At 38.8% G+C, this 13,670-nt stretch overlaps 1 protein-coding gene across 28 annotated transcripts in view; it reads right to left on the minus strand.

The window, feature by feature from the left end:
• The window catches only part of PSD3 (pleckstrin and Sec7 domain containing 3), a 728,752-nt gene that overhangs the window by 227,012 nt on the left and 488,070 nt on the right, over positions 1 to 13,670 (minus strand). For 22 of the 28 annotated variants that reach the window (XM_063816241.1, XM_024345060.3, XM_024345058.3 and 19 more), the window contains one exon: positions 10,611 to 10,700. In XM_063816241.1, the coding sequence (XP_063672311.1) occupies positions 10,611 to 10,700 (90 nt within the window). Of the gene's footprint in view, positions 1 to 7,374; positions 7,516 to 8,051; positions 8,229 to 10,610; positions 10,701 to 13,670 lie in introns of those variants that run through there. The other 6 variants (XM_063816244.1, XM_054657265.2, XM_063816246.1 and 3 more) reach the window with 3 other exon arrangements.

Consider the following 13,670-nt stretch of genomic DNA (forward strand, 5'->3'; position numbering starts at 1 on the left):
AATGCCTTTAAAATAAAATTTGTTTTTCTGTATCCTTACTGGCTAAGTAAATACCATGTTCAGGATAGAATATTTGCCATGGTAGTTCCACTTATCCTTGCACTGCTGGTCTGCTGAAAGGAGGGCATCAATCATCCCAAGGAGCTCCTCAGTCTCCTGACATATTGTAAGCAAAAAGAGGATAGCTTTTATTCATGATGTGACCAGTTACATTCATATCAATAATACATGCTCATGTTAGTGAGAGGGGCAGCAATCTTGGACTGTTATGACACTTTAAACATGCTCCAAACAAGGCCGGGTGCAGCAGCTCAAGCCTGTAATCCCAGTACTTCGGGAGGCCAAGGTGGGCGGATCACTTGAGGCTAGGAGTTCGAGACCAGCCTGGTCAACATGGTGAAACCCCTGTCCCTACTAAAAATACAAAAATTAGCCAGGCGTGGTGGCACGCGCCTGTAATCTCAGCTACTTGGGAGGCTGAAGCAGGAGAATCGCCTGAACCTAGGAGGTAGAGGTTGCAGTGAGCCGAGATTGTGCCACTGCACTCCTGCCTGGGCAACAGAGTGAGACCCTGTCTCAAAATAACATAACATAACATAACGTAACGTAACGTAACGTAACGTAACGTAACGTAACATAAAAATGCTCCAAACATACAAACATTCAAACGTCTATGGATGCACCTGAATAGGAAATTCTGTAGCACTTCTTCATGATCAAATTGAAAATAAATTTCAACATAAATTCCCACTGGGAATCATTAATATTCCATTACAGTACCCTTAATGATTACAACCACCACCACTCAAACTTTTTTCCTTTTCTCTTTTTTTGGGGGTTAAAAATCTGTTTGTACTCTTAAGCAGCATCTGTTCTGTTAAAACGTTCTAACAGACTTCTTTTTGGTAATTTTTTTTTTTTTTTTAAGGAAACACATGAACATGATTTGTGGATCTTCAGTTACTTCAAATCTTACCCTCATTATCGTCACCATTTTTCATTCATGGTCTGAACCACACCAAAAGCAGCATCATTATTCTGCCCATGATGAGCACGTGATTGAAAGCGAAAGCAGGCTGCCAGACCTCCACGGGGAGGGCAGAAGCGGAAACACGCCACGCACCTTTCATCACCTAACTCAGCTTGATTTACTTTACTGAAAAAAGCAGCAATATTCCATATTTTAAGCCAGAACTTTTAAAGCTTTTCTCTTAAAAAGCTTGCAAACCTAGCTTTTCTCTTAAAAGGCTCTCCGACTCACACAGGACAGGCATCCAAGCCCTCTTCCTCCATGGATACTGTTGCTACCAGGTTTCCATGACCTTCTCTTGGAAAGAACTCACCTACTCTAGGCAACAGTCGATGCTCTTTTTTTAGCTACACTTAAATACCACCCATAAGTTCCTATTTTCAACTACATACTCCGAATATAACTCAGATCAAGTATTTTTGAGAATTCAGTTCAGGCTTTTCCTTTATAAAAAGTTCAGACCTTTTTCTGACTGAGGTCTGCTTCTTCCTCTTGTGTAGTCCTTTGGGAATAATCTTTTGAAAATGCTGCAATGACAAAAGCAATTTTCTTGGATTTAAATCTGAACATTCTCTGGTTTCATTACTAAGTATACACTTCTTTGTCTAAACAAGTAAATACAAGGTGAGAGTTAAGAGAGTTGAAACTTTAGAAATGCGATTTGGATTTACAAAGGAAAAAATGATGTTAAGAAAATGTCCAGCACTTAGACTGAAATGATCCTTACAAGATCACCCTGTGAAGTTGTTCCAATTTCTTTTTTGCCACATAATATTTTGCTCAAAAGACATCACCAGAGGAAGTTAGAACGTGACAGAAAAAGAGAACAACTTCTGGAGCAGAAGGGGAGCGGTGACAGGGAGGGGTGAACACTGGACACAGGTTCCAGAAGCCTAAACCGAAAACCTGAAAACCATAGGCACAGGCCAAATATCTTATTTTACAAATGAGGAAACTCAGGCACAAAGTGAAATGATCACCCGGAGGTGCCACCACTAGTCCCTAGCAACACTAAGACAGGCTTAGAGCCCAGCGACTTCCATAACCCAGTCAGAACAACTAGTGCATTCCACACGGGCACACTGCTAGCCACTTAACACACCTCATCATATTTAATTCTCCTAACCGCTCTTAGAGGAAGGTGTTTTTATCCCATGCCGTACCTGAGAAAACTGAAAAGGATTAAGTTGCTTGGCCAAGGTAAGATATTGGGATTACTTTCCAGATCTGTAACTACTCATTTTACTCTGCCACACAGCCTTCCATGACATTCAGCCTAACAGGCCAAATAAACATTAACTGGGGTCTGGACGCGGTGGCTCACGCCTGGAATCCCAGCACTTTGGGAGGCCGAGGTGGGTGGATCATTTGAGGTCAGGAGTTCAAGACCAGCCTTGCCAACATGGTAAAACTCGGTCTCTACCAAAAATACAAAAAAAAAAAAATTAGCTGGGCGTGGTGGTGGATGCCTGTAATCCCAGCTACTCGGGAGGCTGTGTCAGGAGAATCACTTGAACCCAGGAGGCGGAGGTTGCAGTGAGCAGAGATCATGCCACTGCATTCCAGCCTGGGCAACACAGCAAGACTCCGTTGCAAACAAACAAACAAACATTAACTGGGTAGAGAAAATTCAGATTCTACTTTTTGTTTCTTTTCTACTTCATTCAGGTAAGGGACAAAGGGGCAATGAGGAAACCAGTCTACCAACAGAATCTCTAATAGGAAGCTCTAAATAATTCAATACTTAATATATTTCCTTCAATACTGTCACCACCAGCATCCGAGCCAACATCCTTCTCACATAGACAATTGCGATTTTATCATCTTTCCACTTCCACTTTCCTAAACAATTCTTCAAATATCCAGAGTAAAACATGATAATAAACATAGGATCATGTTACTTTCCAGTTTTCAATTCTTCAAAACAATTCCCATTGTCTTTTTCTTAAAACGTCAGTGTTTTCAATACTGTTATATACTTATTTCTGAACTGTTGGTCATTACATTGTACTCAGTACTTTAAAAGAATGACCAAGAGTAGTAAAATTTCATTAAGCCTATTTTTATATGATGCCGAAAACCTCTGGCTGAATAGACAAACTGCCCCAATTTTTTTTTAGAGTGGACTTGTCCATTATTTTTGTCATTGTTTTACTGACAATTACAAATTCACAGGCAGTTGTAAGAAAAGAACAGAGTCCTTGTGCCATTTACCCAGTCTCCTCCAATGGTAACATCTGCAAAACTATAGTATGATAGCACAAACCAGAATGTTGACATTAATAAAACCTAGTCTTATTCTGATGTCTCCAGCTATACTTGTACTCAGCGATAATCAGGAAGTAAAGATGAGAGAGGAGAGAGCAACAATGACAGTGGGAAGATGAAATAGGGAAAAAAGACTTCATGTTGCTTAGGTTAAGCCTTCTGGTAGAAAATACTGAAAAGTAGGGCAATTGTCAGTGTTAAATTTCCAATCTTCTCCCTGGCTGAAAGGGGTAGATGGAACTCAGAAAGAGAGATGGGTCAGTTTTACTCTTTTTTTTTTTTTTTTTTTAAGAAGAATCATTACAGCTTTTGCTGTCACTCTGTGTGAACAGATACTTTTTGGGGTTTGAACTTACAAAAATGGCTTATCTCTAGACTTTTAATGGCTGATTCATCTGTTGTTCTTTACCCTTATATACAGCTGTAACTGATTAAAAAGCCTAATGGTTACAAATCTGAGAGCCTCACTTTATATTTTCTAATTATGTTTCTTCCTTATCCAAAAAGATGCATTAATCTTTATTTAAAATGTGTTTTATCTTTGCTGATCTTTTGAGTCTGTTTAAATTCTACCTTCTTGGCTAATTACTCCATCATTTTCACAAATTATTTTTCCTTAAGAAAACCAAATGAGAAAATTATGTTTAAAACAACATATATAATCCTTTCAGCTGACAAGATAGGTTAAAAACGGGATGGAGGTATCCTACATATTCTTGGAACCGTCTCCTAAGAGAATCTTGCCTAAACTCTGTCCTTTGAGAAAGCAAGGGAAAACAAATGTATTTGAATGACAACTTTCATTAAAATTCTAACCAACAGACTATGTAACAATTTAATTCACTGTTTTTTTATCACTCCATTCATGGAATGAAGCTTATAAATCCTGCTAGGCCAAGCATACTGATTTACATCCTTTCAATTTAACCCATTCTTCACACACACACACACACACACACACACACACACATACACTCTCTCTCTCTCTCTTTCTTCCACATTAAAACTTTTGCTCTTAAGGGAAGACGTGCCAATTTCAAAGTTCATAAATTCCCAAGTAAAGCAATTTCTATAAAAAAACTTAAAAATTTAAAGAATATTCTAATGTCAAACATCTAATAGTAAGCAATAACCTAAAAGACTGTCATATTGATTGGTATCTGTAAGATTTATTTCCCTACGTTTTTAAATGATTTCCAGTGACACTGTCTTCTAACTAGAATTATTCTTGGACCTACTTGTGTATTTAAATACATTCAAGGTATGTTTTTAAACATTCTGCAAATTGTGTTCAGTTTTATCACAAATATTTGGAACATTTTGTTTTGTTGTTTCTGTTCTTTCCATCAATAAGTTGGTATAAAAATTCTTAAAGGAGAGACTGTTTCAGCTAATTTCTTTCTACTCTCCCTTGGTACTTACTGAATTTAACTGCTGCTCAAAAAAGAAAGAAAGATCTAACAATGACGGGAATAAAAATACTAATGACAGCAGTATCAGAGTATTAAATGGTAGATGGCAATGGGAAAGTGGGATAGAAAAAATTGGGTTCATGTCATGTCAAAATCTACAGTCTAGATGTCTCTTCAGAATGAAATTATGGGACGGCCAATAACTGACCTTCTACCCTTTATGTTCCTAGACCATTTGCCAGGATCTTCTTGTCTTTTATTGCTCAGTTTCTTCCCTTCTTTCATGTAAATACATTTTCAAATGGACAATTCATCTCTAAATATATAAATACCTGGTGACCATCACTTAAAGGCCCTGTGTCTTTTCTGTATATAATGAGAAATGGAGAATTATCAACCACCAGAGTTAGAAATGCAGAGCAGATTCGATAGAAGATAGAAACGCAGCTTTTCTGTTACAATCAAGAACAAGGGTTTCCTAAGAAACTCAGCAGAAATAAAATTTAGGGAACAGAAAGGCAGAGGAGCAAGACACTGCATTTTGAACATAAGATAGAGGAACTTTCAAGAAAATTCTTATTTTTAAATGTTTTAATTGACAAATGAAAAGTATATATTTGTGGTGCACAATGCAGTATTTTGAGTACACATACATACTGTACAATGATTAAATAAAGCTAATTAACCTATTCCTCACCTCACATACTGTTTTGTGATGAGAACATTCAAAATCTATTCTCCTAGTATTTTTCAAACAAACAATATGATGTTATTAACTATAGTCGCCATGCTATACAACAGAGCTCTAGCATTTATTTATATAGTCTAAAGGAAATTGTACCCTTTGTTTAAATCCCCACCATCCCCACACCCTGGTAACCACCATTCAACTCCTTGAATCTGTGAGATCAACTTTTTTAGATTCCACTGTAAGCGAGATCATGCGGTATTTGTCTTCCTGTGCCTGGCTTATTTCATTTAGTGTAATGTCCTCCAGATTTATCGATGTCACAAATGACAGAATTCCTCCTTTTTAAGGCCAAATAATATTCCACTGTGCATATCTACCACATTTTATCCATTCGTCTGCTGATGAACATTTAGGATGATTCCGTATCTGGGCTGTTATGAATTTTCAAAGGTTATTCTACAGAGTGAAGAGTTTCAGAAATATGCACACAATCAAAAGCTAACACTTCACTAGTTGGTATCAGCCGCTGATGAGACTGACTGAAAGAAGTCCCCAGGCTGACACAGTCAAGAGTCCATAAAAATTGCCCCGAGACAAAGCAGAATCCCAAGAATTCCTGGACCTGATCCTTCAGACCAAGGCCTCTCCACTGGTAAGGCACATCTCTAGCAACCCTTGTTTCCCCCAGGGATGTTTTAATCACTTCAAGTAATTCACATCTCCATCAATATTCCAGGATAATCTTGGGATCTTAGGAGAATATGAACTAGTTTGCTTCCTCAAAGGTTCTTCAAGATTCCAGGACCAGTCCAAGAGCCAATGCACCCTAGTACTTCCCCTCTTGTAGCATCAAAGAGGGAAGTCACTAAAAACGCAAATCAAATGTCAGGTTTAAAAATGTGTGAAGAGGGATAGGCCCAGGAGAAAGAGGCTGTTAACAAGGTAAAAAGGTAAGGGTTAAGCAAGATTCATTTTCAGTCAACGTCACAGGTGCTTCCTTTCAAAGAGCAGAGGCTATGTATCTTTGGAAAGCAGCAAGCTAAAAAGGGATGGTGGGTAGAGGTTTTGACTACTGCCGCTAATCTCACTCGCCTCTAAAAAGTCTTAAACCCAGATACCTGCAGGAACGTATAGGGTCCCTTCCAGCCCACTTTAGGCTAAGTAAAATAATATCAAAAATAAAAAGTTTTAATAGCTAACAGACAATACTTACTACATGTGAGGACTCTAAAATCTCCCATTTTATAGATGAGGATATTGAAATACACTATTTACTTGATGTAGTCCCCTGACTATTAAGAGACAGAACCTGGTATTAGAACCCAGTCAGTACAGTTCTCAAATCATAATCTCAATCCTCATACCGTACTGTCTCTCAAAACACAGCCTACAATACAGAGCTAGCCCGCATTCTACATTCTTATCCCTCTTTATTCAGGTCGTTAGTACCTGTAATACTTATTAGAGCCTTACGAACGTTTCACGAAATCTATCAGACCGAAAGCGGAACCTCCCCTTTCTCTTCCATTGTCCCCAGGGATGCTTGAATACAAACCACATCCAACCGCTGGGATGGGCGGAGCCGGTAGAAACATGATCACAGGGTTAATCAGAAGCTTACAAGACAATAACAAATTTTTCTGTGTTTATCTGTACTATGTGAATCATACCAGATGATCTGGCCTATTTTGTTATATGAATGACTGTCTTGATTTGGTCATGTAGTTGAGAGGGGTAAATATGAGAATGTCTTTGGGTGAAAGAAGGGGCAGGAAATGCAATGGAATAATAACCAAGATAACAAGTCTTTTACCTATACTTCAAAAGGCCATCTGACATGGTTTGTGTCCCCACCAAAACTCATGTTGAATAATAATCCATAGTACTGGATGTGGGGTCTGGTGGGAGGTGATTGGATCAGGAGGGCGGAGCTCTCATGAATGGGTTAGCACCATCCCCTTGGTGCTGTTCTCATGATGACGAGTGAGCTCTCCTGAGCTATGGTTATTTAACAGTGTGTAGCATCTCCTTCCTTCCTCTCTTCCTCCTGCTCCGGCCACTTAAGATGTGCCTGCCTCCCCTTCTGCCACGATTTTAAGTTTCCTGAGGCCTCCCTAGAAGCCAAGCAGATGCTAGCATCGTGCTTTCTGTACAGCCCACAGAACCATGACCAAAATAAACCTCTATTCTTTATGAATTACTCAGTATCAGGTATTTGTTTACAGCAGTGGGAGAATGGACTAATACACCATCTCAAACATCACCTCCTCCCAGCCTTCTGCTTTGAAGAACCTAAGTAATATGCTATCACTGGTTGTCTTCTGATATCCAACTTATTTCACCTTTATTACAGATATCCATATCTTACACTGTAAACACCCTGTAGGGGAAAAAAGTCAAATATCGGTTTAGGTTATTTGAGTAAACAACGAAAACTGCAATGGAATTTTAAACTAAAAAAAGGGCTCAATGTATCATCTATCCCTTCAATACAGTATAAGGCAAATTCAGAAGCAAAATATTAATTAAATTAACTGAATTAAAGGACTTTACACAAGCTTCTCATTTCTCACACATTTAAATATGTCAAGGTCTATTTTTTCTTAACCCTTTCTCTTCAGAAAACAATTACAACAACAAAAAAACAGAATTTGGCTTATACTTTTATTTCAACATGGAATAACTGTTTATTTTATGGAGAAAGACACCTCCAATATTTCTCAGTAGTCTGTGATCTCTGAGGACAGGTGCCCATTTCGTTTCAGCATCTTCTCCAATCCCACAACACCTAGTAAACACACAGCAGACCTTCAATAAATGTTCCCAGCTACACAATGACACGGAACAACAGACATTAAAGTACAAATGTTACTTCTGGGCCAAAGAAATCTGAACATACATAAATCCAAATGTTACTTTTGAACCAAATTAATCTAAAAGTATCAAGGTCAATACATAACAATAAAAGCCTCAGTTTATGTAACTTTAAGCTTTTTTAATATTGAATCTAGCAGTTTCTATATATGATTATGAGGAAACCTAATAAAGGTCATAATTTTTCCTTTTATTTCACCAAAAAAAAACTTAATGTCACACATGCCTGTAACATGGAGATTGGAAAGGTGGCAAAGAAAGAGACAATGACCATGATATTAAAAACCTGTAAGATGACACCAAACTTTGAAAAGTTTCTATGTATGTATGTATCTGTGTAGCACATATGTAACAATATTTTCCCCCAGAATTCAAGTATATACTCCACCCAATAATTTATCTCAGCAGGGAATCCAGCGACAGCTATCCTAAGAGAAAGAGAATGAGAAAAAAAGACACCAAAAGAAAAATAGAAAGCCAAAGAGAAAGTAAAAGACAGAAATAAAAAGAAACCAGAAGAAAAGGCAGGCAGGAAGAAAGGGAGGAAAGGGAAGGAAAACCGAACAGCACACAGAATAGAGGAATGAAACAAACGTGGTTTAAAGAAAACCTTTTCTTACTGAAATTTTCAGTAAAACCCATTCCTACTGAAATGGAAAACTATCTTGGGTGGGTGAGCGGCTGGGGTTTGTTATGGAAGAGAATCAATATTTCACTTGACAATTACCATGCTAACCACCACCATTTTCGGTATCATTTCACTATCATCTTCTCACAACAAAAAAACAAATAATACATACTTTCCCATGAGGTTTATAAACATAATCTCATTGCACAACAGCAACAAATCATCTGGCAAATTCTTGGTAGAGGAAGTCAAAGAACACATTTACTCAAGGTGAACAGTAGCCTCTGGACTGTATATTAACCATACACGGTTTCATACAGCTCCGCCAAAGATGCTCTAAATTAGCCAATAATTTGCCAACCGTCATGCAGGTTACCATAAGCCTACCACTAAATTCTAAAAGCTTCACTATGAAAATTTTCCTGTCAACTTTCATTTCTGATGTAAGTTGATAAAAGCCTCACAAATCCTCTCTTAGAGAGACTCCATAATTTTCCATGCAAATATCACTAGACTGAAAAAAGTCTTGTTAACACCATACGGATTCAATGGAAGATGTAAAACATCTTTATCACGTCACAATCCTGCACCATTTATCTCCCGCTCCCATTTGGAATTATACCTTTAGAAATGGCAGCACTTGCTGTACAAAGGACCTTAAAAAAATGCCTTCTTTACTCCATAAATTAAAGCTACTTTTCTTCCTGCTTTTTTTCCATAATTTTTTGTAACGTGCTGCAAATAAAATTAGTAAGACTAAGAATGTCATAATACCACATCGTAATGCCTTCTTTCATTTACCATAGTAGATAAGTCTTTCCAAATCTGGCAGAACTCTATTCTATGTAGCTTAAAAGTTACATAAAACACAACTAAGGACTTCTCTTTCAACATTTCCATATCATATCATACATTTCCATACCATAGCTGATTCAAATGTCACCTTTCTTGAAAATTCATTTAAAGAAATTGATTCCAAAAGAAACCTATACATGTACTAAGTTTTTTAAAAGGCTAGAATCAAATAGAGAACTGTAAAAACCACATTCTTAATGTATACAATCTTACCCTACAACCCCCCAAATACTCATGTTATCATTATTTTGTACTCAATCAAATGCCCATCTCATTTACAATGCTGGAGAATGCATGAATTCCAAAGTTGATTTTGTTGTCTCCTTGAAAACAATCTGATGAGGGGGAAAAACATGCTGATGTTACCAATAATAAAGCCGAATGCAAATAATTCAGGCATTCTACAATTACTGAGAATTTAATTTAATCTATTTCCAGAGACAACCTGAGTGGCTCTGAGACTAGGGACTGAACACAGTTGGAACTGTTTCCATTATAGCCTGCAAATGCTACTCTGTTTCCGTAGTGCATATACCTTTGGGATCTTTCTTAAATTCTGATAGTCTATTTACAAATAAATCGAACAAAAACTGCCACTCACTATTTGTATCACCAACCATTCCAAATTTACTTACCTCAGTATTATTGATTATAATGCAGACTTCTAGAAATTATCAACTTAAGGTACTTTGCCGCACGAAAAATCAAGGACAAGGCTTAAAAGAAACATCACCAATAAAACCAAAAGCAAAAAGCAAAATACTTAAGTGATCCTTAGCCTACTTAGGATTAAGCTGTAAGCAGCAAACAGAAATACAAGCATACACTAAAAACCAATAGTTCCATGCTTACTTTCAGCAGATCCTTGGAGAAATCAACACCCTCATTTACCCCTTGCAGATTTGCAATGAACTCCTGACAGGTCATCTTCTTTCCAATATTCTGAAACAGAGGCAAACAGTACATCACTATGACATTCATGGAATTAAGACTGATTCATAAATATATGATGAGGCAGACCAATAATTTGTTTTTAAAAACATAACTAGGCCAGGTGCGGTGGCTCACGCCTGTAACCTCCACACTTTGGGAGGCCGAGGTGGGTGGATCACGAGGTCAGGAGATAGAGACCATCCTGGCTAACGGGGCTATGTTTAGCAGAAAGCCCGTCCACTACTAACATGTTTAGTAAAAACCCCGTCTCTACTAAAAATACAAAAAATTAGTTTGGCATGGTGGCATGCACCTGTAGTCTCAGCTACTCGGGAGGCTGAGGCAGGAGAATCGCTTGAACCCGGGAGGCAGAGGTTGCAGCGAGCGGAGATGGTGCCACTGCACTCCAGTGTGGGTGACAGAGCGAGACTCCATCTCAAAAAAAAAAAACAAAACAAAAAACAACAAACAAACAAACAAAAAACATAACTAGACATCTATTTACAAATACAGGGCTGGGCACAGTGGCTCCTGACTCACGTCTGTAATCCCAGCACTTTGGGAGGCTGAGGTGCGTGGATTACTTGAGGTCAAGAGTTTGAGACCAGCCTGGCCAACATGGCAAAATGCTGTCTCTACTAAAAATACAAAATTTAGCCAGGCGTGGTGGCAGGTGCCTGTAGTCCCAGCTACTCGGGAGGTTGAGGCATGAGAATCACTTGAACCCAGGAGGCAGAGGTTGCAGTGAGTCGAAACTGCACTACTACACTCCAGCCTGGGTGACAGAGTGCAACTGTATCTCAAAAAACAAAAACAAACCAAACACAGGTTTATATAAACATACATACAATTTTAGTGCACTAAAAACATGGTTTATTATGCTTTTAAAATTCTCATTAAATATAAATAGCAAACTTATACCAAAAACTTATCATAAGGTAGAAAAAAACTTGAAAAACCGACGCTACATTTATACAATATATAATACAGTTTTTAATGAAAAACATGAGTAAAAACGGACATTTCTGAGCTGAACTCAGCTGTTTATGCATTTATTTGTGTTACCTACATACTATCAAGACCTGTAAAGGATCTGAGATTTACACTACTTTCAAGCTAACAAGTTAGCCTGTCACAAGCTAATAAAATGCTGGCAGAGGAAAGAAGTCTCCTGGGTGAGAGACAAGGTATTTATTACTTACACTAACAGGGGCAGCCAGAATATCAACATTATCTTGTGACCACTGGGCTCTAGTTCCCCAAGTCCCAAATGTCACAGAGCAACTTGAATATGGCCACAGGCCACCTGCACATGCAGTGTGTTGCATTATAGGAGAGAAACCCTAACCTTCAGGAGCTGGAATCTTTAATCATTGGAAATATGCCTATCCCTTTGCACTACCGGGAGATACCAGCTCTACCTTCCAGGGAGATATGCAAACCTGACCGCTGCTGTGAAGTCACTACAGCATCTTCCAAAGCTATTCACTGTATATAGAAATAATCTTGAAAAGATAGACAAGAAGAAAGGCAGTCACAGCCTCTGTTCGCAAAACATACAGGAAAGTATGAGACCCATGGAAAATTATCTCCCAGCACGTCTCCAAGCTGGTTTAAGGACAATAAAGTTTAACAAAAGGAAATCGCATTAATAAAGTAATTAGAAAATCCAAACTACAAAAAGAACAAAGATATAAACAAACTAAGAAAACTAACACAATTGTTATCACAGAGAATCACCTCTTATTCTAGTTCCAAACAACTAGTAGAAGCTGCTAGCTGTGGAGGATTCTTAGGTTCCATATAGACGGCAAGATACATCTGTTACAAGTGCAGAAGAGGAACGCAGAGCACAGAGAAGTGTCACAGGTATCATCTCTAGCAAAATGTAGTCCAAGTGAATACAAAGTGTACCAACATCGTAATATACCTGTGACCGGGCACGGTGGCTCAAGCCTGTAATCCCAGCACTTTGGGAGGCCGAGGCAGGTGGATCACGAGGTCAGGAGTTCTAGACCAGCCTGGCCAACATGGTGAAACCCCGTCTCTACTGAAAAATACATAAATTAGCCGGGTGCAGTGGCGGCCGCCTGTAACTCCAGCTACTTGGGAGGCTGAGGCAGAATAACTGCTTGAACCCAGGAGGTGGAGGTTGCAGTGAGCAGAGATCGTGCCACTGCACTCCAGCCTGGGAAACAAGAGCAAGACTCCGTCTCAAAACAGATAAATAAATAAAAAATAAAAAAACCAACCAAGCAAATAAATAAATATACCTGCATACACTACTACTATGCATAAATGTATGCTTTTCAAGGCCACGCTATTCTTTCGTAAAAGGCTAACAGAAGGGTAGAACAGCACCTACTGAATTCATTTGAATACCTACGGTATTCAAAATGAGAAAGCAGACTTCTGGAGATAGACTTTTAAAAAGTAGCAGAGGCCGGGCGCGGTGGCTCACACCTATAATCCCAGCACTTTGGGAGGCCGAGACAGGCGGATCACTTGAGGTCAGGAGATTGAGACTAGCCTGGCCAACATAATAGAATCCTGTCTCTACTGAAAATACAAAAAAAAAAAAAAAAAAAAAAATAGCCGGATGTCATGGCGGGCGCCTGTAATTCCAGCTACGCAGGGGGCTGAGGCAGAAGAATCACTTGAACCTGCGAGGTGGAGGTTACAGTAAGCCAAGATTGTGCCACTGCACTCCAGCCTGAGCGATAGTGACTCCAGTTCAGTAAATAAATAAATAAATAAAAATAAATATAAAGGAGGCCAGGCATGGTGGCTCATGCCTATAATCCCACACTGCCTGGGAGGCCCAGGCAGGAGGATCACTTGAGCCTGGGAGATCAAGACTAGCCTGGGTAACATCCCTCTCTAGAAACAATATGAAAATTAGCTGGGCGTGAAGGCATGTGCTTTGCAGTCCCAGCTACTCTGGAGGCTGAGGGGCAAGGATTGCTTGAGCCCAGGATG

This window comes from Pan troglodytes, chromosome 7 (assembly GCF_028858775.2).
Source record: "Pan troglodytes isolate AG18354 chromosome 7, NHGRI_mPanTro3-v2.0_pri, whole genome shotgun sequence".
Taxonomy (NCBI): Eukaryota; Metazoa; Chordata; class Mammalia; order Primates; family Hominidae; genus Pan; species Pan troglodytes.